Source organism: Chinchilla lanigera, unplaced genomic scaffold, assembly GCF_000276665.1.
Source record: "Chinchilla lanigera isolate Chin_1 unplaced genomic scaffold, ChiLan1.0 scaffold00007, whole genome shotgun sequence".
Classification (NCBI taxonomy): domain Eukaryota; kingdom Metazoa; phylum Chordata; class Mammalia; order Rodentia; family Chinchillidae; genus Chinchilla; species Chinchilla lanigera.
The window spans coordinates 25,144,073-25,165,626 of record NW_004955408.1 but is presented as its reverse complement, the minus strand read 5'-3'; the positions used below and the strand labels follow the sequence as shown (position 1 = coordinate 25,165,626).

General features: G+C 45.0%; 1 protein-coding gene across 1 annotated transcript in view; it reads left to right on the top strand.

The window, feature by feature from the left end:
* Sh3pxd2b (SH3 and PX domains 2B) overlaps nucleotides 1–21,554 on the top strand; it is a 66,657-nt gene that overhangs the window by 4,308 nt on the left and 40,795 nt on the right. The window contains exons 2-3 of the mRNA XM_013509338.1: nucleotides 9,750–9,825; nucleotides 15,057–15,133. Coding sequence (XP_013364792.1) covers nucleotides 9,750–9,825; nucleotides 15,057–15,133 — 153 coding nt within the window. The remainder of the gene's footprint in view (nucleotides 1–9,749; nucleotides 9,826–15,056; nucleotides 15,134–21,554) is intronic.

The window sequence follows — 21,554 nt, the reverse complement described above, 5'->3', positions numbered from 1 at the left end:
GGGTGATGACAATAAAAACAGCTGGTGTTTCTGGAGCAGTGAACGTGGGCCCTGTCTGCTAAATATCTAAATGTAGTCTCGTGTAATCTTCATGACCGGCTTACCAGAATTGCACAGATGAAGAAACTCAGGCCCAGAGAGGTTCAGTCATTTTCCCCAAGCCACACAGCTAGCGAGTGTCAGCTTTGAGGCTGGGTAGGTGACACCAGTGCTCTTAGCCACTTTGCTCTCTGGTTCTTCTCTCTCTACTGGCCATTTGACAAGGTTCTTGTGAGTTAAAATTGAAGATTATCTCCGAAGAGGGAAATTCAGCAACAGCAGACTGGTTGCCAGAGTCTAGGGGGAAACTCTTTCTAGGTATCAGGTATCTTTTTGGGGTGTAAGAATGTTCTAGAATTAGATAGTTGTTATGATTTCAGGACCATGTGCATATACTAAAACCCACTGACTGGACACTTTAAAGGGGTGAATTTTAAGGTATGCGAAATAAATCGCAATTTTATTATTTTTTTTTTTAATGAAGGTGATGACGTGCAGGTCTGCTCTAAACACAGAGCAAATGTCAGGATTATCGATGGACGGGACTGCTGGGAGGAATTGGCTTCCACCTGAAAGGAGGAGCTGATGCCAGCCTATTAAGATCCTAGGCTTTGGCATCAGACAGAGCTGGGCTTTGATCCAAATTCTTCTACTTCCTGGCAGTGAGGTTTTGTTTTAGTCAGGACCATTTTAGGTTCAGAAACCCAATCAGAACAGATTATTTAAAAAGCACATTAATTAGCTGAATTCAACTGAGAAACGCAGGGGTACTTGGCTTCGGGTGTGGCTGCATCAGGGGCCACCATGTCAAGGAGGATTTGTCTCCCCACTTCTTGGTTGGCTTTGTGCCCAGAGCCTGGGATGACCAGTGTGGTGGCAGCCACAGCTCCAGGCTGTATCCAACAGATCACCACAGTTACTTGGAAGAGAAAGAAAACGCCCCAGCCGTGTAGACAAAGTTGTTGCCTCATCTTGGAAATAGGATCGGCACCCTGCTAATGGACGTAGATACAGGGTAGTAGAGTCCCCAGCCGATTTCAGGGAAGTTGCCTGTAGGTGGCAGAAAACCATAAAAGCCCCCTGTGCTGGGCCGGACATTTAGGTCAAGGAATGTCTGTAGAGAAGCCCTTGGGATAGTCAAAGCACAACCCAGGCTCCTTTGTGGGCAAACAGTCTGCATCAGCACAAGGAAGTCCCCTTGAGAAGGTTTGCTTTCTGGCTTTGTTCCTGACTTGCTTGTCTTAGGAAAGGCAGACCCTGAGAGTCGGGCCTGCCACTACCAGCTGGCATCTGGTCACATATGTCTTATTCACACAGAGATGCAGGGGTGGAATAGAGCCCTGTGTTTAGAACAGGAACACCTGGGCCGGGTCCCAGCCCTTTGGTTTACCAGCTGTGTGGCCTTGGATAGGTTACTCAGCCTCTGAACCCTCTTTTCTGCATCAACCTGAGCCTATGCTGGAGGCCCATTGGAAGGTGGCAGAGGGAGAAATGCTTTTGAGGTGGTGGGAAAAGGAACCCTTCTGTTTTGTTGGGGAGAACATAAAGCAGTACAAATACTATGGGAGTCACTATGAAGATACCTCAGAAAACCAAGAACTAAAAATTCCATCAACCCACCTATGTACCCTTCTGGGCATCTTCCCAAAACAGTGAAAGACATCATATTACAGGGATACATGAATACCCAGATTTATAGCAGCACAAGTCACACTAGCTAAATCTTGAGAATGACCTATGTATCTGTCAACTGATGAATGAATAAAGAAAAGGTGGTATTCATGCACAGTGGAGTACTACTCAGGCACAAAGAGGGATAAATTTGTGTCATTTGTAGGAAAATTGATGCATCCGGAGACCATAACACTATGTGAAATAAATCAGACACAGGTTAAATATTGCATGGTTTCTTTCATGAGAAACCCAAAGTGTAAGTAATTTCAGGACCAAAGTAGGGAGTAGGTGATAGGAAAACAGGAAGGTAAACCTTTTACAAATGGGAAAGGGATCTAGGGATGGGAGGAGAAGGGAAGGATTAAAATCCTCGAAAAGGATTATGATTTGATATGTATGTATGTCAACTCCTGCTGGGGATTTAGCTCAGCAGCAAAGCGCCTGCCTGGCAAGTGCAAGGTCATGAGTTCGGTTCCTGGTACTGGAGAAAAAAAAAAAATTCTGTATGTCAACTCCCAACCATGAGTGTATTCATTATATATTGCAAATATACGCTATTTAAAAATTTCTTAAACTGGGTGTGGTGGCGCACGCCTGTAATCCCAGCATTCCGGAGGCTGAGGCAGGAGGATTGCTGTTTGAGGCCAGCCTGGGCTACAAAGTAGGTTCAAGGCCAGCCTGAAATACATAGTGAAACTCTGTCTCAAAATGACCAAAAGAAAAGAGGCCAAGAGAGCTGGCATCCATGCAGGTGCTAGGGATGACCAGAATGCCTACAGAGCTGAGGGCAATGCCTGATAGAAACATGGCTTGATAGAAATAATATCAGCTAGTTTGCCAGGTATTTGGTAGCCATATGTGCCAAAAGCCTGCTTTGAATGTCATCACATTTAATTCTCAGTTGTGAGCCTGAGGTAAATATTGTGTCCATTTCGCAGATGGAATGCTAAAGCTCCAAGAGGCAGTCATGCACCCAGAACACGTAACAGGACTTGGATTCAAGCCAGATGTGGCTAGGTGCCCAGTATGCCTTCGGATGTGTCTGTTCAGAGGCTGCCCTTTCTTAGGGCCAGTTGATTCTGCAGAGAGGTTTCCTGAGCAGAACATGAGTCCTTTGCTAACAGGCCTCAGACATGTGAGAGGTATGCTTTATCCAGTGCCATCTCACCTTCACTCTCGGAGTTTTTCCAAGTGGTTCATGGTATAGTCATGGCCATGACGGGCTCAAGCCTCCCTCGTCATAGAACACACAGTTAGACAGTGACTCACTTGGCCCCAGGCTGGCACAGAGAGCCAGGATGAATCTCTGCTATCTACAAGCGCTCAGTGTTTTGGGAACAAGCATATATTACTCCAGGTAGAGGTAAATCAGGGTTCTCAGGAAGGGAGTCAGGATACTCAGCTTGGTTTTGCTTCCTGGCAGAGCTGAAATCTGAGCAGGAGCTGAGTAAGGAATTGACCCTCCACCAGGTGGAACGGCATTCTCCGCAGAAGACGCATGTGCAGAGGTGCAGGGGTTCAGCTGGGCTCTTTGCAGAGCTCCCACAGCCCTGGGCAGCAGCAGAGGGGGTGGGCACAGAGCCAGCTGAGTCATGCTGTTGGCCAGAGCTCCCTGGGGACAGGCACCAGGCGCATCTATAAGCAGGACACTCCCTACCGGGAAGTCCATGGGTGGGAACCTGGAGGCCTTCCCTACTCCCGCTCCCTGCTTGTGTGCCTCACTGCTGGAGCCATGGAGGATTCTGGGTACTGCTCTGCTTCCACACATGAAATCACAGTGTCGGCTGCATCTTAATATCTGTGCCTTCTCTTCAGAGATATAAGAGCCTGTCCCACAGCACAGCCAAAATCATACGTTTCCAGTTTTACTTTCACTCTGCCCTCTTGGGAGTTTGACAGGCCCAGGGACCTTTTTTGGAGAACTGCCCGCCTAAAACCACAACCACCCACCACCCCGCGCATGCCACCCCTTCGTGTTGGCTTCTTTCTGAGACAGGTATGGAGCATGGCAGAACCAGAGTTCCCACTCCCTTAGCAGGCTTGCCCGGTTGGCAGAGCAACCCAGTAAATTTGTAGCCAACACCTGGCCTAAGACTCTGCCAGCCACATGGGTCCAAAAGTGCCTTTCCTCCATGCCCAGGCACTCCCTTCCCCAGACATTGTCTTCTGAACCTGGAGTACACCTTTGGCATGCCAGGCACCCTTCTGTGAACTGTTTTTCCCTTCCCTCTAAAAAGTTGCCACCTTTCCGATGGAGTGTAGCTGAGAAAATAACAGGCGTTGCCCTCTTCCATGCAGTTAACAATTCCTTATTTCTGAAAGCAAAGAGGCGTGATTATCACAGGCAGTTATGTCTGAACTCAACTCCAGCCTTGTTGCTGCTCCCTGCAACAGTTTCTCCTTTCCTAGACAGTGACTGACCAGACCATTTTCTCATTTGTGTATTTGTTTGTTCACTCATTCATTCACTTACTCACTCTGCACAGTACGTACCAACCACCTCCCATATACCCGAGAGGAGACGGTGGGGATAAGCTGACAGATAAGGAAGGGGGACAGAGAAAATAGAGAGGTAGGCATGGAGGAGCAGGAAGGATGGAGGGAAGTGGACCATCGGGACACCAGACACACTGACACAGAGACCAGCTCACTGAGGGGACGAATCCCCAAAGACGACAAGCTGCCTGTGAAGAGTAGGCCAGTACTACACTGATGTGATCAGGACTCCAAAGCCCCTGCCCCAGGGAGCACCTGACTTCCAGCCAGCCGCAGCTGCACTTGCTGGGCCCCCAGCCTCTCTCCACTTTCTGTTCCAGCTCCTCTGGGACTTGGGGCTTTTGTGATACTGAGGGAGTAAACCCTTCCTGAGTCTAGCTTCGATGGCTGCCACTAACAGGAACCACGTGTGGCCTCCATGCCAGCTCCTGTGGTGTTTGCCTTGGACAGCATGGCTGCTTTCCCTCTGCCGCAGGCCGGGGTCTGGAAACTGCTGATGGAGTGTTTGCTGGTCCCCTGGAGGCTTGTGATGTGGCAGCTTGCTGGGCCCGCCTCCCTCTCCCCTCCTGCCCCCAAAGCTGATTCATCTGTCTCCTGGTTCCTTGCTCTGAGCACTACTTCTTTGGTTATTTGGGACAGGAATAGACACAGTGGGTTTTCTTGTTACTGAGGATAATATCTATGATTGGACTTTTGCAGGGGATGCCTCTGGCCCTGCAGCTGTGACAATTTGGAGCTAAGTATCCACATAAGAGTCCCTAAAGGCCTTTGGATACCGAGTGTGACAATTGTCTATGTAAAAATCTCTTGTTGCCCGTGAACCTGAACACACTAAGTCCAAAAACACAATAGCTCTCAGGCCCCTAACCTACCAACTTTTGACACTCGGTACTAGTCCTTGCTTTTGCAATCTCATAGACTGCAGTTAACGTTCATAGGGTGATAAACAAAACAAAACTGAACTGGACTGCTGTAGCCCAGCCCTGTGCTGTCCAATATGATACCTACTAGTCACATGGGCTACTTAAATCTAAATTAAATAAAATTTTAGTATTCAGTTCCTCTGTTGCAGATGCTAGCTGCTTTTCAGATACTCAGTAGCCACTTGGGGCTAGTGGCCACCATATTGCACAATGCACACAGAACATTTCCACCTGTATGGCAGCCCCATGTTATGCTGACAGAATATGCTGAGGTATCAACTTAGGTGGAAGAAAGGTTTATTTTGGCTCATGGCTTCAGAGGTCTCAGTCCATGGTCACTCAGCAACATTGCTTTGGACCTGTGGCATCATAGGACATCATGGTGGGAGCATGTGTAGAAGAGGACTGTTCACCTCATAGTAGCCAGGAGGCAGAGAGAGACAGGAAAGGACTGAGGTCCCTTCAAGGCACACCCCCAGTGAGCTAACTTCCTCTTACGAGGTTCCACCTCTGAAATTGTGCACCACCTTCTAGTAGTGCCATAGGCTGGCAACCAAATGCAGCTTAAAACACAGCTTCATAGGCAATATTATTCAGCTTTTAAAAGGCATAAAATTCTAACACTGGCTACCATGTGAATGGATCTATAAGACATTATGCTAAGTGAAATTATCCAGTCACAAGAGGACAAATATTGTATGATTCCACTTACAAGAATTATCTAGAATAATCAAATTCATGGAGACATAAAGTAGAATGGAGGTAGCAGAGGAGCTGAAATGAGGTACTGTCATTTAATAGATACAGAGTTGTGTCTTAGATGGTGGAGAAGCACTTGAGGCAGATGGTGGTGCTATTTGCACAGCAGTGTGGATGTGCTTAATGCCACTGACCTGTACCCTTAAATATGATTGGAATGATACATTTTATCTTGTAATATTTAACACAATTTTTTACAGCCTCTTAAACTATTAAAAGATATCCCCAAGTTAATTTTCAAAATAACATATTTGGAGAGAAAGCAGGGAGGGGAGATTTCTTTGAAATGTGTCCCCAAAGAGTTTGCATACAGCATTCATTGACACAGCCCCCTGCAAAGCATAGTCCCCTATTCATAGCCCTGCTGGCCCCATGACAGGTGTCTGGCCAAGGACATACCTGGCATGAGGAAGCACCAGCATCTCACCCCAGGGCTACTGATCCCCACGGGTGATATCTGTAGTTAGACTGCAGCATGTAAACCCAGATATGTTGCCTGAAATAAATAAATAGCACTGACAGACCTTCCAGCTCCCTGGGCCATACTTGCTTGGGTGGAAGCAAGTCAGAACAAAGGATGGGAGGGTGACTGCCTAAGCCAAGCAATGATGACTGGAACTGCGGTGCTGGGTGGGGACTTACTGGCTGATGTGAGCATCTAGATAGGGACTTGAAAGGAACCCAAGAAAGTGAAGTAGTCTTGTTAGTGTGGGTGGATGGTTTTGTGCGGTGTGAACGTGTGTCTGTGTGTGTGTGTGTGAGTGATACTTGGACTGAACCAAGGCCTTCACACTGAGCCATGACCTTAGCCTTCTTTATTTTTTATTTTGAGATAGAGCCTTGCTAAGTCACTAAGTCGCCCAGGCTGGCCTTGAACTTGGTGGTCCCTTTGCCTCAGCCCTCCAGAGTGTGAGGGTTATATGCATACACCACTATGCTCACCACCGGTGTTTTCTTTTTTAAAAAAAAGTTTCCTTCGGTGGTATTTCAACACTGTCTTAAAAACAAAATTGGGAAGGGAAAAGGCAGATAGTGTTAGACAAAACCTATAAATCTCTGAAACACTCTGCAGCTGAGCCTGATTAATTGCTTTTGAAAAGAAAGCTTTCTGTTTACGTGTGCACAGAATATTAAACTTAGCTCATCTCGGGCTGATTTTTCATGTTCTCATGACACTCTTAAGCCACCTAAAGAGTGATCATAGGGGAGAAGAATTGGATTTAGACAAAGATGCTTGGCTGACTACCACTTCTTTGCTATGTGATTTTCTGGCAAGTTCTCTGCCCTCTCTGCTGCAATTACTCATCTATAACTTGGAGAGTATAGCATTTCTTTCACAGTGTTGCTGTCATACTATATACAATGTCAGTAGTGCTTACTAATTATTATTTTATACTAGTAATGTGAATATTATTCGTCACATTGCCTAGCAACCATCTCCTCAAACTGCTTCCCAAAAAGTTCTCTCTGTTGTAGTCATTGGTTTGGACCAATTTTTTTAAATTAATAAACTGTATTTTTTAGAGAAGTTTTAGGTTCACAGCAAATGAATAGTACTGAGTTTTCCGTGTTCCCCTGTCCCCCGTACACACACAGCCTCGCCTACTATGAACATCTAGTTCTGCCAATTTTTATTGCACGCCAACAATCCACTGGTTTTGCAGAGCTCTTGGGTTCTAAAAAGGATGCCTCCCTTTTCAAGTGAAAACCTTGAGTGACCTCACCACTGAAGGACAGTGGATGGAATATTTCCCCCTACCACACAGGACAGAGGCGGGATCAGTGACTGAAAATCACACACACAAAAAAACTATGGATAACAGGTCAGGGAGTAACTCAGAGACAGTGGGGCTTGCCTAGCATGTGCAGGGCCTGTGTTTAGTCCCCAGCACTGCAGAACAGAACAAAACAAAAAAAGCCATAGATCGTAGGTTGAACCCAGGCATTGAGACAAACCTGGGAGGCCAGCAGGTCTTCAGGATGCCAGCCAAGCTGACTCTGGCCCACCTACCCTGGAGGCATTGGACAAAACAGCACAGAGGAGGCAGAAAGCACCAGTCTGGAAAAGTGACCCTCCTCTTTTTCGTTGTCTTCCTAGCACTGGGGGCAGGGTAGGGTGGATGATGTGATGACAAAGTAACACATGAGCTTCCCTCTCTGTCTCAGCCACAGTGCTGGCTCCAGGCCCTTAGGCAGATTGCTTCACTTCCCTGGCCTGGGTTTTCCTGGATGCTGTTTTCCGTGCTCAGGGGTGTTCCGAGGATTTCACAAGGGAAGGTTTCTAAAGCATCTAGTGCGTGCCTGGCATGCAGTAGGTGCTCAATAGACACATTTCTCTCCTCTTCCACATGGGAAGCTGCTGCCCCTTCCAAATGCCTACCTAATAGCTCTTCCCATTTCTCCTGGACTTTCCCTAGCTTCTTTCATTCTAATAGAGGGGACAGACATAAAGCCAGGATGACTGTCATAGAGGTAGAGTCTTGATGGGCTTTTCACAAGCCAGCCATTTCTTCAAGAAGATCAGGACTCCCTCTCCATCTGCTTTGACTCCTTGACCGTGCACTAATCAGGGTGGGTCACAGTATGCTGCTACAACAAAGAGCCTCACTGGACAACAAAGGCATCTTGTGTCTCTCTGGCAACACAGCCACCAAAGATTTCTGGGCGCTCTAATTCCCGCCCTCTGCAGGGCCTGCACAGACAGAGAATCCATTGTCTAGAGTGTGGCCAGCTCCACCCATGGCAGAGAGAAATAGAGAATGTAAACCACGTACCAGTCATAAATCTCTACCCTGATATGACACATGTCTTCTGGTCATGTAGAATTGGGCCACTTCAAGAAGATGGGGGAAGTATAAGGCTACCCTTTGCTAAGAAGCACTAGGAATATTTGATGATAACATTAATGACTATCACAGCCCAGCTTTAATCCATAGAGTAATGCTGTAAATTGCTATCATGATGGCAAACTTAAAGATGAGGCCCTGAAAGGTTGTATCATTCCCCTAGAAGTACACAGGGAGTAAGCAGCAGATCCTTGTCATTTTGAATACCAAGTGAGACATTTCACATTAATTCTTTAAAGTGTCAGAGAGGCAGTTATGGTGCTGTTAAATAAACCATGCCCCCATTCCTTCTGTACTCACTCCTGTGCCCCAGCAGCCCACCCCTAGCTCTCTTGTGGTGCCTCCTGCACCACTGTAATTATCAGTGTATTTTGCAGGCTTGTCTCAAGACCATGAGTTCTTTCATCACTGTACTCTCTGCATCCAGGGCACAGTCAGGTGCAAAGCTGCCTGCTGAGCCACTCTGGGGACTGCTTAGTAAGTCAGGAGGTAGAATGATGTCTGAGGCATAACTTCACTAGAAAATTGGAGTCTTGATGGTTATTCCCTAACACAGCCTGACAGTTCTTAGAAAGGAGGATGATCTCTTGTCCATGAAATTCTGATGGCTCCAAAGGTGTTCTTCACACTTCAGGTCCCATGGCTGGAAACTCCCAGGAAAACTAAGAATAGCCTTAGGCAACTCTTAGCTTTCACAATATGTTGTTGTTTTTGTTTTTGGTACTGGGGATTGAGCTCAGGACCGTGCACTTGTCAGGCAGGTGCTGTGCCACTGAGCTACATCTCCAGCCCAGCTTTCACAGTATGACAGCGTTGATGTAAGAAATTGTCTTCATGGGGTCCCATATCCACCTGAAATTGCCTTCCCCATTGCTTCTGCTTTTTGAAAAGGTGGACAAAGTGAGCTTTTATATAGATCAAACACATATTTCCCATAATTTCTTGAAAATGTCAGAGATGCAGTTGTTCCATTATGAAAAGTTTTTGCTTTTGGTATTCTCTCCCCATTTAGATGCAAATGTTGGACAAATTTCCCATGGAAGGAGGACAGAAGGACCCTAAGCAGCGGATCATTCCCTTTCTGCCAGGTGGGTGACATGCATGTTCTCAAACAGGGATGCTAGGAACTGCAAAACAGCTCCTAGATCTCGAGACAGCTTAGGAGGTCACCTCCTTCATCAGGGAGCATTGTGCCCCTCACTAGAATCCCAGTCATGGCAATACAAGACTAAGAATATGGGCTTTGGAGTTAGATGCAACATCATTACTGGGTGTGTGACCTTGGGAGAGACCTTCACCTCCAGGATGCTCGGCTTCTCCCATCTCTCAAATGGGAATCACCAGAGCTTAAAAGTTTTTGAAGTGGGCTGCTTCCATTAGTACAGCTACTGTATTAGTTTTCCTCCATCAGAGGTTATCACCAGTTTAATAGCATACAAGTAAAACAACACCCATTTATTCCCCCACAGTTCTGTGGGTCAGAATTCCACACAGGCGCAGGGCCTCACGAGGCCAGTCAAGCTGTCAGCTGTGCTGAGCTCTTAGCAGGAGGCTCTAAGGAAGAATCCACTTTCACCTTCACTCATATTGTGGCAGAATTCAGTTCCTTACAGCCACTGGACTGAGATCCCCCATCTGCTCACTGGCTGTCCGCTGAGGGGCCTTTCAGTGCCTGGAAGTTACCTGCATTCCTTATCACATGATGTCTTCATGGGAAGCCTAAAAGTGGGACACTGGATTTTTCTTAGGCTTCAAATCCCTCTGACTTCCCCTTCTGCTACCAGTCAGACAAAGCTGTCTGCTTATAAGGGCCCATGTAGTTACCTGGCTAATCCAGGATAATGCTCGTCTCCTAAGGAGAATGTGAGGCGTATAATGTAACATACACAGACTCTGGGGATTAGGGCGGGACATTGTTGTAGAAATTCTACTTCCTTACCTACTACAGCTACCAAAGGCTTTCTGAGCAGCGGATGTCACACTGGCTGCTGTGGAAGATTTAATGCCATTTGGGCTCGTCTCTGTTCTCAAAGCAGCCAGTATCCCACTCATCCCCTGCAAACAAACTTTCTTACCAAAGAATGGTATGAAGGCTGCAGCTGGCAAAAAAGGGGATTATCTAAACCAGTGCTCTTGCTTCAGGTCCTAATAGCTTCTATTTATTGGCTGTCTACTGTAGGCCAGTTGCTAGGGTAAGTGCTTTATGTTCGTTATCCCTTGCAGTCCTCCAGGACTAACCTTGCAGGGTAGGCTTTTCTGTGACTGTTTCACAGATGAGGAAACTGAGGCTCAGAGCACTATAAGCATTTGCACAGGTAGCAGAACTAGATTCAAACACAGCTATGGCTGGAGTCAAAAGACCTGGGTGCTAAGCCCAGTGCTTCCATTCACCAGCTCTTTAAATGATAAGTACAATGAGTTTTATGTCTTCATTTGTTTGTTTGTTTGTTTGGTACCGGGAATTGAACTCAGGACCTTATGCTTGCCAGGCATGCGCTGTGCTATATTGCCAGAGCTATATCGCCAGCCCTATGTCTTCATTTGTAAACTGTAGATAATAATGGTCCTTTTTTTTCTTTTTAAAAACAATAATAAAAAACAATAAAAATGATACAGAATTTCAAAACAAGATGGTAGGAAATTAACAATGATTATTATATTGCATATTGTTGTCTTCAAAGTAGTTGCTCAGATTACCAGACATAGGCATGTAAGATTAATCAACAATATAAACATTGTATAATGGTCCTTAAATGATGGCGCTGTTGTGAGTAATATGTAACTGCCTGGCAGATAGCTTAGGGTCACCAAACACTCTCTATACTGTTTTTATCTAGAGATCATCAGCAAATTGGCAGTCACCCTAAGTCACAGATGTTTGCAGCTGGAGGGATCCCTTTAGACCTTTTTCCTTTTTCAGGCATGGGAACAGGCCAGGGGCCATATGAGTCCCCAAGCCCAGGATGTCAGTGGGTTCTTTCAGGTATCATCATGCATGAATAGGCTCAGAGACGGTAGATATGTCTACCAGGCCGCATCTTCTGGGAGAGTCCTTGGCCTTAAAAGCGTGGGTAGCCATGCTGTGGGAAAGCAAACAACCATGCTCTAAATAGTTGCCTGCTGGAGAAAACCCTATGTGCCAGCTGCAGCAGCCAAATATCAGGACTCCAAAGCACAAGCTTTGCAGTCAAACAGGCCAACCCTGTGACTTCAAGTAGATGACATCTGCATCAGAGCCTCATTTTCCACCTTAGTAGGACAGTGACCCTTGCTTCACACAGAAGCACATAGCAGTGCGTCCCTGGCACCTAGAAGTCATAGGCAAAGACAGCAGTAGAGTCCTCCTTTGGGATTTCTTGGTTTCATGTGTTGGAGTCATCTTTTAATGAGCAAGAATTTAAGTGATATTCAAGTTAAACTAGGCTCTCAGTGTAGGTTTTTCTTCAAGAAAAGAAAGGAGAGCAGTAAGTAAGAGCTTTTTTTCTGGATGAAAGGCAAAACCATCTCTGGAAAAACTTCTCAGGACAGGGAACTCAAGCCCGACCCTCTCCCAAACTCTTAAAAGCTTTCATGGTTACGTAATCCTTTTCCACCCAAGAATTAATAAAAACACTCTTCCCCAAGACTTGGCCCCTTTGTCCCTGCTCAGCAGTCCTACTCAAAGTTTGGAGAGGTCCCCTTGGGCCCCAGGGCCCCTGGCATATCCCTTCTGAACCCACCTCCCAGCTTTTCTGGAGGCCAGGGGTCCCTCGCCTAGGGTTTTCTGCCCAGACTGCTGCATCAGCAGAACAAAGGAAAGCCTCATGTTAGCACGGAGGCGGGGGAGGGGACTGGCCTCTGCAATTTTCCATCCCAGCAGGAGCTGGGGGAGCCAACTTGGCAAAGGATGCAGCTTGAAAAATAAGAATTACAGTTTGGCCTCCCTCCATCATGGAAAACAAAAGCCGACCCATTCCCACCAAGGCTTTGCTCTCCTCCCAGCACCCTTTCCATCCCAGGGCGGCAGCAGGTGCGCCCTCCTTCCCTGCAGAACCACTTCCCAGCAGGCGCAGACCCGGCCCCTGTCCCCTGCTAAGGAGGTGCTGGCTCTGCCCCAAGCACATCTCCCACCCTGCTGTGGGAAATGGCCCTTATCCCACCAGGGGCTGGGTTCCAGAAGGCTGGGGTTGAAGAAGGAATTGGTGTGCTGTTAATTAGAGTGTCATCAGAACTGCTTCAGGGCAGAAAAAGTAATTATTCTTTCCTGAGCGCCAACTAAGGTCCAGCCTCTGTGCTGATGACTTCTAAGACAGAGGAGCTGCTCTCCTATTTTACATTCTCCTATTTGAATGCATTTCCCAAGGCCGCTCCAGCAGGCCGCCCTGCTTTGGCTCCCTCTGCTAGCCAGGCACCAGTCCTGCCCCAAAAAGCCCCATCCCCCCACAGCAACCAGGAAGAGGAATGACACATTTGTCCTGTGTCACATCTGCAGAAACACTGGCCTTCTCCGTGGACTCTTGCAACTCAAGCCCTGGGTGAATTTCAGCATTGGGCTCTTTAGCTGTGTGGTGGCTTCGGGACAAGCTTGCCTTTTGCCATCATCTAGCACTAACCCCACACTGGTTATAAATATTTTGAGCCAGCTCACAGCCTTTGCACTTAGAAGCCTGTATACCCACTCCCTCCCTTCCCCTGAACTGCTGAAGGGGACAGACAGTGTTCCAAAATGAGAGCAAATTCTTTTGGTTAGGGAGTCCTTTGACACTTGGAGAAATAAATGACAGGACAGGAGGCATTTGTGCCACAGGAGTTCTCTTTAGGCACGCATTTCTTATTTCTCCAGAGGCACAGGACACTCCTAGGGGAGTCCCACCCATGAGGGCCAGTATAGATGGGAATTTGGTTGTCACATCCCTGAGGTGGGAAAGCTACCAGTTTTGTCTGGATTTAGACCAAGGATGCTCTAGGGTGGAGGGACCGTCCCGCCGAAGGAAGGATTGCCCCACCCAGAGTGTCAGAGGGTCCTTCCCTGGTGGGGAACACCAGTTGCCAGGTACCCTGCCCCCTGCCAGCCCCTAGCATGGGCACAGGAAGGAGTCCCACTGAGGCTGTGCCCGCTGAGTGAGTGAGTAAAGGACGGAAGGCATTGTCACTTCTGGAGAAACCAAGCTGTAAACACCGTCCCCCTTCACCGAATCATTTGGGTGAGATTTTATTTGTTTTTGCTTTTCATTCTATGTAACATGAAATTTTTCTGATTCTGGAAGCACTAAGTGTTCATGATAGAAGCTTTGGGGGGAAGTACAAAGAAAACCAAATTGCCTGTTTTCCATCCCTCCGAAGACAAACACTTTGAACCCTGAGATGCGTGTCCTGTAGATTTTCTTTTCTAAAAAGTGTAGATCTGCCAGAAAGGTACAGCATCATGGAAGAGCATGGATGTTTGGGGGAACATGAGGTGTGAGCAGAGGGTGAATGAGAAAGTGATCTAAACTTCCAGGTTAGGGCAGAGTTGAGTGTGTAGTGTTCTGCTCGCGCAGTCTGAGGAACCCTGGGGTTGCAGAGGACCTCAAAACACCAGGCCCTCATAAGGTAGGCGCCTTTACGTCATCAAAACCTCCTCACTGGGAGTCAGACAGAGAAAGACAAATACTGCATCATGCACTCACGCATATGTAGAACTAACAAGTGACCCTCGGAAGTAGACAGAATAGAGACTCCGGCAGGCTGAGAAGAGTGGGTGAGGAAAGGATGGCTGAAGAGCACAGGTGCAGTTGGATAGGAGGAGCATCTTCGGATGTTTAACAGCACAAGAGAGTAACCATGGGTAAAGGAAATTACTGGTACACTTCACCTTAGCTAGCAGATTTGGGATATTTCTAGCACAGAGATGAGATAAGTGTTGGAGGGGTTAAGCATGGCAATTCACCTAATCTGATCATTACATGCTATATATGTGTAGGGAAATGTCACACTGTACCTCATGAGTGCGGGCAATTACTGTATCTCATTTTAAAAATATTTTTAAAAGCTTTATTCCTGGATGGAACTGGAGATGGTAGAGTGGTAGCTCAGTGGTAGAGTGTATGCTCAGCATGCACGGGGCTCTGAGTTCAATCCCCAGCACTAGAAGTGTAAAACTTACTCACCATGTCTCATTCCCCCAAGCCCTTGAACTAGAGCCGTGTGTGCCCAAGGCTTAGGGAACCACACATGGCATTATCCAAGCCATGTCGGAGTCCAGCAGGGGGATGGCAGCCAGGAATTTTGGTCCCCCTCAGGCCTCCCCCTCCAGGCTTGCCGCTCTCTACAGTGCTGTGTGTGCTCCCATCCTCTGCAGGCAAAATCCTCTTCCGACGGAGCCACATCCGGGACGTAGCTGTCAAACGCCTGATACCAATTGATGAATACTGTAAGGTAAGGCGAGAGATGCCAACGAGATCTTCTCTGTGGGTGTTCTGTTTTCCTTTCTGCAAGATGCTCATTGTGAATAATTTATGCAGTTGAAGGAAATTAGAAAAATAAATCACCCATGATCCCTTAGCCCAAAAGCAAACTTTTTTTTTTTTTTTTTTGGTTTTTTTGTGACAGGGTCTCGCTATGTAGTTCAGACTGGCCTTGAATTCACTTTGTAGCCGAGGTTGGCCTCAAACTTGCAGCGATCCTCCTGCCTCAGCCACCTGAGTGCTAGGATTACAGGTGTGTGCCACTACACCCAGCCTTGCAAACATTAGTAAAAGTTACACATATTTTCTTGCCATCTTTTCTCTATGTGAGAATTTCTTTATGGAGTTGAGACCATACTATATAATGTATTTTGTTGTTGTTCTTTCTCTTTTGTCTTATTATTGTGACATAAGAATCTCCCTGCTATTAAGAAATCTTTTTGAGCTTACTTTTAACAGCTGCATAGTACTGCATTGTATGTGAATGTTCCAGAAGTTGTTCAGCTTGCCCCTGTTGTTGGGTGGTACAACTGGCTTGTCATCCCTTGAATGTTTGAGACAAGAGGCCTGCCTTTTGGTTATATTTCAATTGCCTGGAGGTTGTGATCAGAAAAGAACCCGATTTTTTTTAGCTTCTCTTGCTTTTCGTGTTTATTTCTCCACCTTACATACCAAGTGTGTAAGGAGTAGCAACAAATGCCTTAAAATGGAGCCATGAAGGATTTCTACCTTTGATCAGGAACTAAACAAGTATGTTCACCCTCACCACCTCTGCCTCATGCGGTACTGAAGGGGCACCAGGGTAGACACCCGAGAAAAGGAGAATAAAAGGCACCAGATTGGGAAGGAAGGAGTAGAGCTGCCTTACTTAACATATGTCATGATTCTGTCTGTTGAAATCGTAAGACACACATATAGACATACACAGGCACGTACACACACAAGCACACACAGGCGCGCACACACACACTCTTGAACCAGTGAAGGAATTTCATAAGATCATAGGATACACAATTGACAGAAATCAATTGTGATTCTATATTTGAAGACTAAATACTGCAGAAATGAAATTAAGAAAACAATTCCAGTCACAATAGCATCAAAAAGAATAAGATGCTCAGAAGTAATCTTACCAATGGAAGTATAAGATTTGTGCACTGAAGCTATAGAACATTGCTGGAAGAAATGAAAGAAGATCTGAAGTATATGTAGAAATCCGAAGGACCTCAAATAATCAGAACACTTTTGAAAAAGAACAAAATCAGAGGAGTTGTAATAGCCATTTCCCAAAACTACAAAGCTACAGTAATCAAGACACTATGGTACTGACAGAAAGATACATATGGATTAGGGACACAGCACTGAGAGTCTAGAAGATAAACTCATATAAAATATATGGTCAGTGGATACTCAACAAACGTGCCAAGACAACTCAGTGGGGAAGGGTGATCTTTTTCATAAACAGTTATGACAGTCAGCTATTAGTCATTGCGTTAGTTCCCTAGACCTGCATTAGAAAATGATCATAAAGTGAGTGGCTTCAACAATAGAAATTCATCTTCTCACAGCTCAGGCCGTCTTATTCAGACTTAATTTCTTGAACTGTGAGAAGGTAAATTTCTATTGTTTAAGCCACTCACTTTGTGATCATTTTTTAATGTAGATAGCTGACTGCTCCCTGTGACATCACATATGGTCTTTTCTCTGTGGCTATATCCTCATGTCTTCTTCCAGGGACACTAGTTATATTGGATTAAGGTCCATTCCTTTGGTTAATCTTAAATTAGCTCTTTAAAGGCCCTATTTCTAGTGATAGTCACATTCTGAGGCACTGACTGTGCTTTAGGACTCATTCTGAGTTTAGGAATGAGGGGAGGACACAGTTAAATCCATAACAGCTATACATATGCCAATAAATAAATAAAATTAAACATATATTCTCTTATATGGACATTTCACGTTTTCATCCATTCATCATACAGTGGAATATTAGCACTATAAAGCAATGAAATATTGATAAATGCTGCAACCTGCATGAATCACCAAACCATGATGCTAAGTGATAGAAGGCAGATGCAAAAGACTACATCTGGTATGATTCCCTCTATATAAAATGTGCAGAAAAGGCAAATCTGTAGCAACAGAATGCAGCTCAGTGGTTTCCTGGGCCTGAGGGCGGTGGAAGTGGAGATGGACTGCAAATTAGGTGGGGAGAATTTTGAGGTGATGGAAAATTCTAAAACTAAACTGTGGTAATGATTGCACAACTCTGTAATTTACTAAATGTCATGGAATTATGCATTTATAATGGATAAATTTTATAGTATGTAAATTATACTGCAATAAATCTACAAAAGAATTTTAAACAAAAGGGGGCAATGTGGGGACAGATGACCCTTGTCTTGGCAGGAGAGATCAAGGAAAGGCAGAAAACTACTCCCATTTGAGTGTCTGCTCTTTTCAGACATGACCTCATTACATCTCTCTAGCAACTTTTCAAAGTAGATTTTAATGTTCCCATTATGTAGATGAGGAAATGGAGGCCCAACAAAGTTACTTCCAGTAACAGCATTGGAGAGTTTGGGAGCTGAACCCAAGCCTTTTATACTTCAGCTCTCACACTCCACTTGTGGCTTTTCTGAGAAGGTAACAGTGCAAGAGGCCAAACTGTTCAAGCATATGTCTCAGAGGCAGTGCAATGGCATGAGTGTGCTCCCTAAAGGTTCGTGTCCTGGAACCTCAGTCCCCAGTATGGCAGTGGTAGAACCTTTGAGAGTTGGTCCTACTGCAAAGTAAGTCACAGGACATCACCCTTGGAAGGGATTAGTACTGATTTCAAAGTAAGCTAGTTCTCTTGAGAGCAGATTACTATTAAACAAGCCCACACTGTGTGCTTGGCCACTTTTGCACATGGCTGGTTCTCTTTCCATTTCTCCACCATATTGTGATGCATAGCAAACTCTTGCCAGGATGCCAGTGCCATGGTGTTTGAACTCTCCAGTCACCAGAATCATGAATCAAACAAACCTCCTCACTTTATATAGTAACCAGCCTCAAGTTATTTTGTTATAGCAGCAACAAACAGATCAATACAAGCAGATAAACTCAGATCTCTCTCCTAAGTATATTCTTAAAAAGGGATGAAGGTGAGGGACAGAAACAATCATTCAGTCACAAGGGCATTACTTCTGCCTTCTAATACACACAGGAAAATTTAAGTTTTCTCTTTGTCCCTTTTCTAACTTCTAAAGTCTGAGATTCCCACCCTGGAGACAACGTTCCTTTGTCAAATCTCTGCTGGCAAAGACTTTGGCACCTTGGAGTCATCTTGCCAGGAAGATCCTGCTAGTATCTTCCCCAGAAACTGTTGTGCCTCAGCCCAAATTATGCTATTCTATTTCTTCCCCAGCCTGCCTTATGTCTCTCAGAATCAGATTTTCCTCATACCCAGGGCTTCCCTAGCCTCTGGACACTTGATTTTGAAAAAGAAATTTTAGTGACAATAATGGATAGCAGCAGCTGCCTGCAGCTGCATGGCAGTTGGAATGATACAGAGATCATGAATTCATTTGGATTAACCACAGGGAAGAAACTGCTTATGTTATATGAGCCACGTGGAAGTTATCACCCTTTCCTATTAATGAATCATATGAACAGAGCAGATATTTTTGGATTTTGGTTGGCCAGATTCCCTTGGCCCAGCTTCACGGGAACTGCCCTCCTGGAGGGAGATGAAACTGTCCCTTTTGTCACAAGATCTGCAATTTTACAGACTGTGTGTACCATAATACTTGAGTATCTGCTATTGACATCATTTTGAACTGACTTAAACCAAGTTGATCCATCACAGTTAGCTTTATTTAGCAGAAACTGGCAATCTCCGATAGGTAGAGATAGACAAGGGCTGTAGATGTCTTCAAACCTAGCTACCAGTTGAGTATTACAATGGAAAAAACTTTCTGTTCTATCAGACCTATTATAAAGTTATGGTAATTAGCAGAATGTATTGTTGGCACAAGGACAGAAAAGATAATAGAACAAGATTGAGAACCCAGAAAGAAATCCACATATATCTAGAGATCTTGATACTGACAAAGGCATCCTTGGAGATTATTGAGGAATGATTAGATTCCTCAATACATGAGTATCAGTGTAGGAAAAAAAAACAAAAAAGATAACTAACGCCTATCTCACACCACACATGAAGTCATTTACTCATTTCTAAGGATATGAAAGACATCGCTATAAGAAGCAGTGGTATAAAATGTTTTAGAAGCCAAAAATAGGAAAACATCTTCATAACCTCTATGCATAGAAGGAATTCTAGACAGAAAAAGTATCGACCATAAAAAGATTTATTTACTTGATCACATTACATTTAAGAACTTCTGTTCATTGGAGGGTACAATAAAAACCTGACTTCACTGAATCCTGCCACACATACCTGCATTTATTATCACTCCCAGCTTCGTAAACAGCCGCTAAGCTGTCCTGGCAGCTCATTGAAATACCAGCTGATTGTCAGGCTCCACTTGTAAGCAGCTACTTGAGGCAGATGCAACACATTCTGGGGACAGGATCAGTTCATCCTAACCATGACCTGACAGAAAACCCCTCAAAAAAAGGCTGAACACAGAAACAATCCAGAGTCCTACACCCAGGACATAATTAGGAAGGTTGTATGTGCAATACTAGGGCTCACCAGCATTTGTTCATGCAAGAGCCTGAGCACCTAAGAACGTTTCTAGAACATTTCTTGTTTCACTAGTGAAAAAAATCGTTTCTAACAATTGTTAATGAATACAGGCTGCGGTGTGGATCTGAAATAAACAGCTGAAGCCTTAAAATCCTAAAGTAACAACTTCTGATTAAACTTTAGTCCGTGTGCTGTGGCTATAACAGAATATCTGAGACTACATAATTTGTGATCTGTAAAGGGAAAGAGTTTATTTTGGCTCTGGTAGCTGGCAAGTATGGTGTCAGTGAAGGCTTCGTACTGCTTCAACTCATGCTGGAGAACAGAAGATCAAATGGGTGCATACAAAATAGCAGAACATGACAGCCAGCCTCACTTTATAACACCCATTCTCACGGTAACTAATACAGACCTTGGAGCACTCACTGGAAAAAAATTGCATTAATCTATTCATGAGAGTTCTGCCCCCTTGACCCAAATAACTTGCATAAGCCCAACCCAGTATTACCACATGGTATTAAATTTCCACGTGAGTTTTGGAGGGGACAGACCATATTCGGCACATAGCAGTCTATTTGCTGAAGTACTAGTCTCCAAAGGAACTTCAGCTATTAACTAACCATAGGGTATAGCTTAAGTCGGACATGCCTGTGTGTGAGGTGTAGCCCATGCTATAGTACAGTATTTTAAAGAAAACTGTAGGCAGCATGGTAGCAATATTTACCTCCCTTCCCGATTTTAGTCATATACTAATACATTTCTTTAAGTTCACTTACTTTTGATATTTAAATTTTTCTAAATAATGTAGTTTAGGGCTGAGAGTCTACCTTACTGGTAAAGTTCTTGCTTAGCATGTGGAAGGCCCAGAATTCAATCCCCATCAGCACCCTCCAAAAAATTATTTTAGAGGAAACTTTATATTACAACCATAGTATAAAATAAGTGTCATGTACCAAAAAAGGAAAAATTAAAAAAAAAAATTGAAACAGAAGAATGTCTTTAAATCTACCAAGCTGCTGTTGCATGACTACCTGAGGCTGTGCAGAGCCTGGTCCCGCTCTCAGGAAGCAAGCTGGAGATGTGTCACCTCCTGGGGTATTCTTTTTGGGATTAAAGAGCATTTAAAGAGTACTGAGAAACAGATGCTTTCTTCTTAGTCCATACATTGTTATTTAACATAATCATCTTACTGGCTCGAAAATTTTGCCTCTGTTGTACAACGAGCCCAAGAGTTAATAGATGCTTATCAAGCAACCAGTATGTGATGGAAACCATACAGCCACTTCCTTGCTTATTCTGTAGCACAACCTTCCCAGGTGGGTACTGTTCCATTTTACAGGTGAGCAGACTGGGGCTTAGAGAATAGAACTTGGCCAGACTCACACAACTCAGAAGTGACAGAGCCAGAATCAGAAGTTGGTTCTTTCTGTTGTTTTTTCATTACCCTCACCAAGCAGGATTTGCTGTGCTCTCATCCCAGCATGGGCTGGCCACATCTATACAAAGAGTCAAGATTCCTTCCTAAACAGAACTGAGTTTTCCTGGAAATGTGGTGCTTTATCACTACTGACTAAACATAGGACAATCCTAGAGTGTTTTGGAAGAATTCCTCTTTGGCCCCAGGTCATGTTTTACCGTTACCCAGTTCATCCTAAATGACAGGGCAGCACCAAAGCACATGGCACTGCCTCTGTTA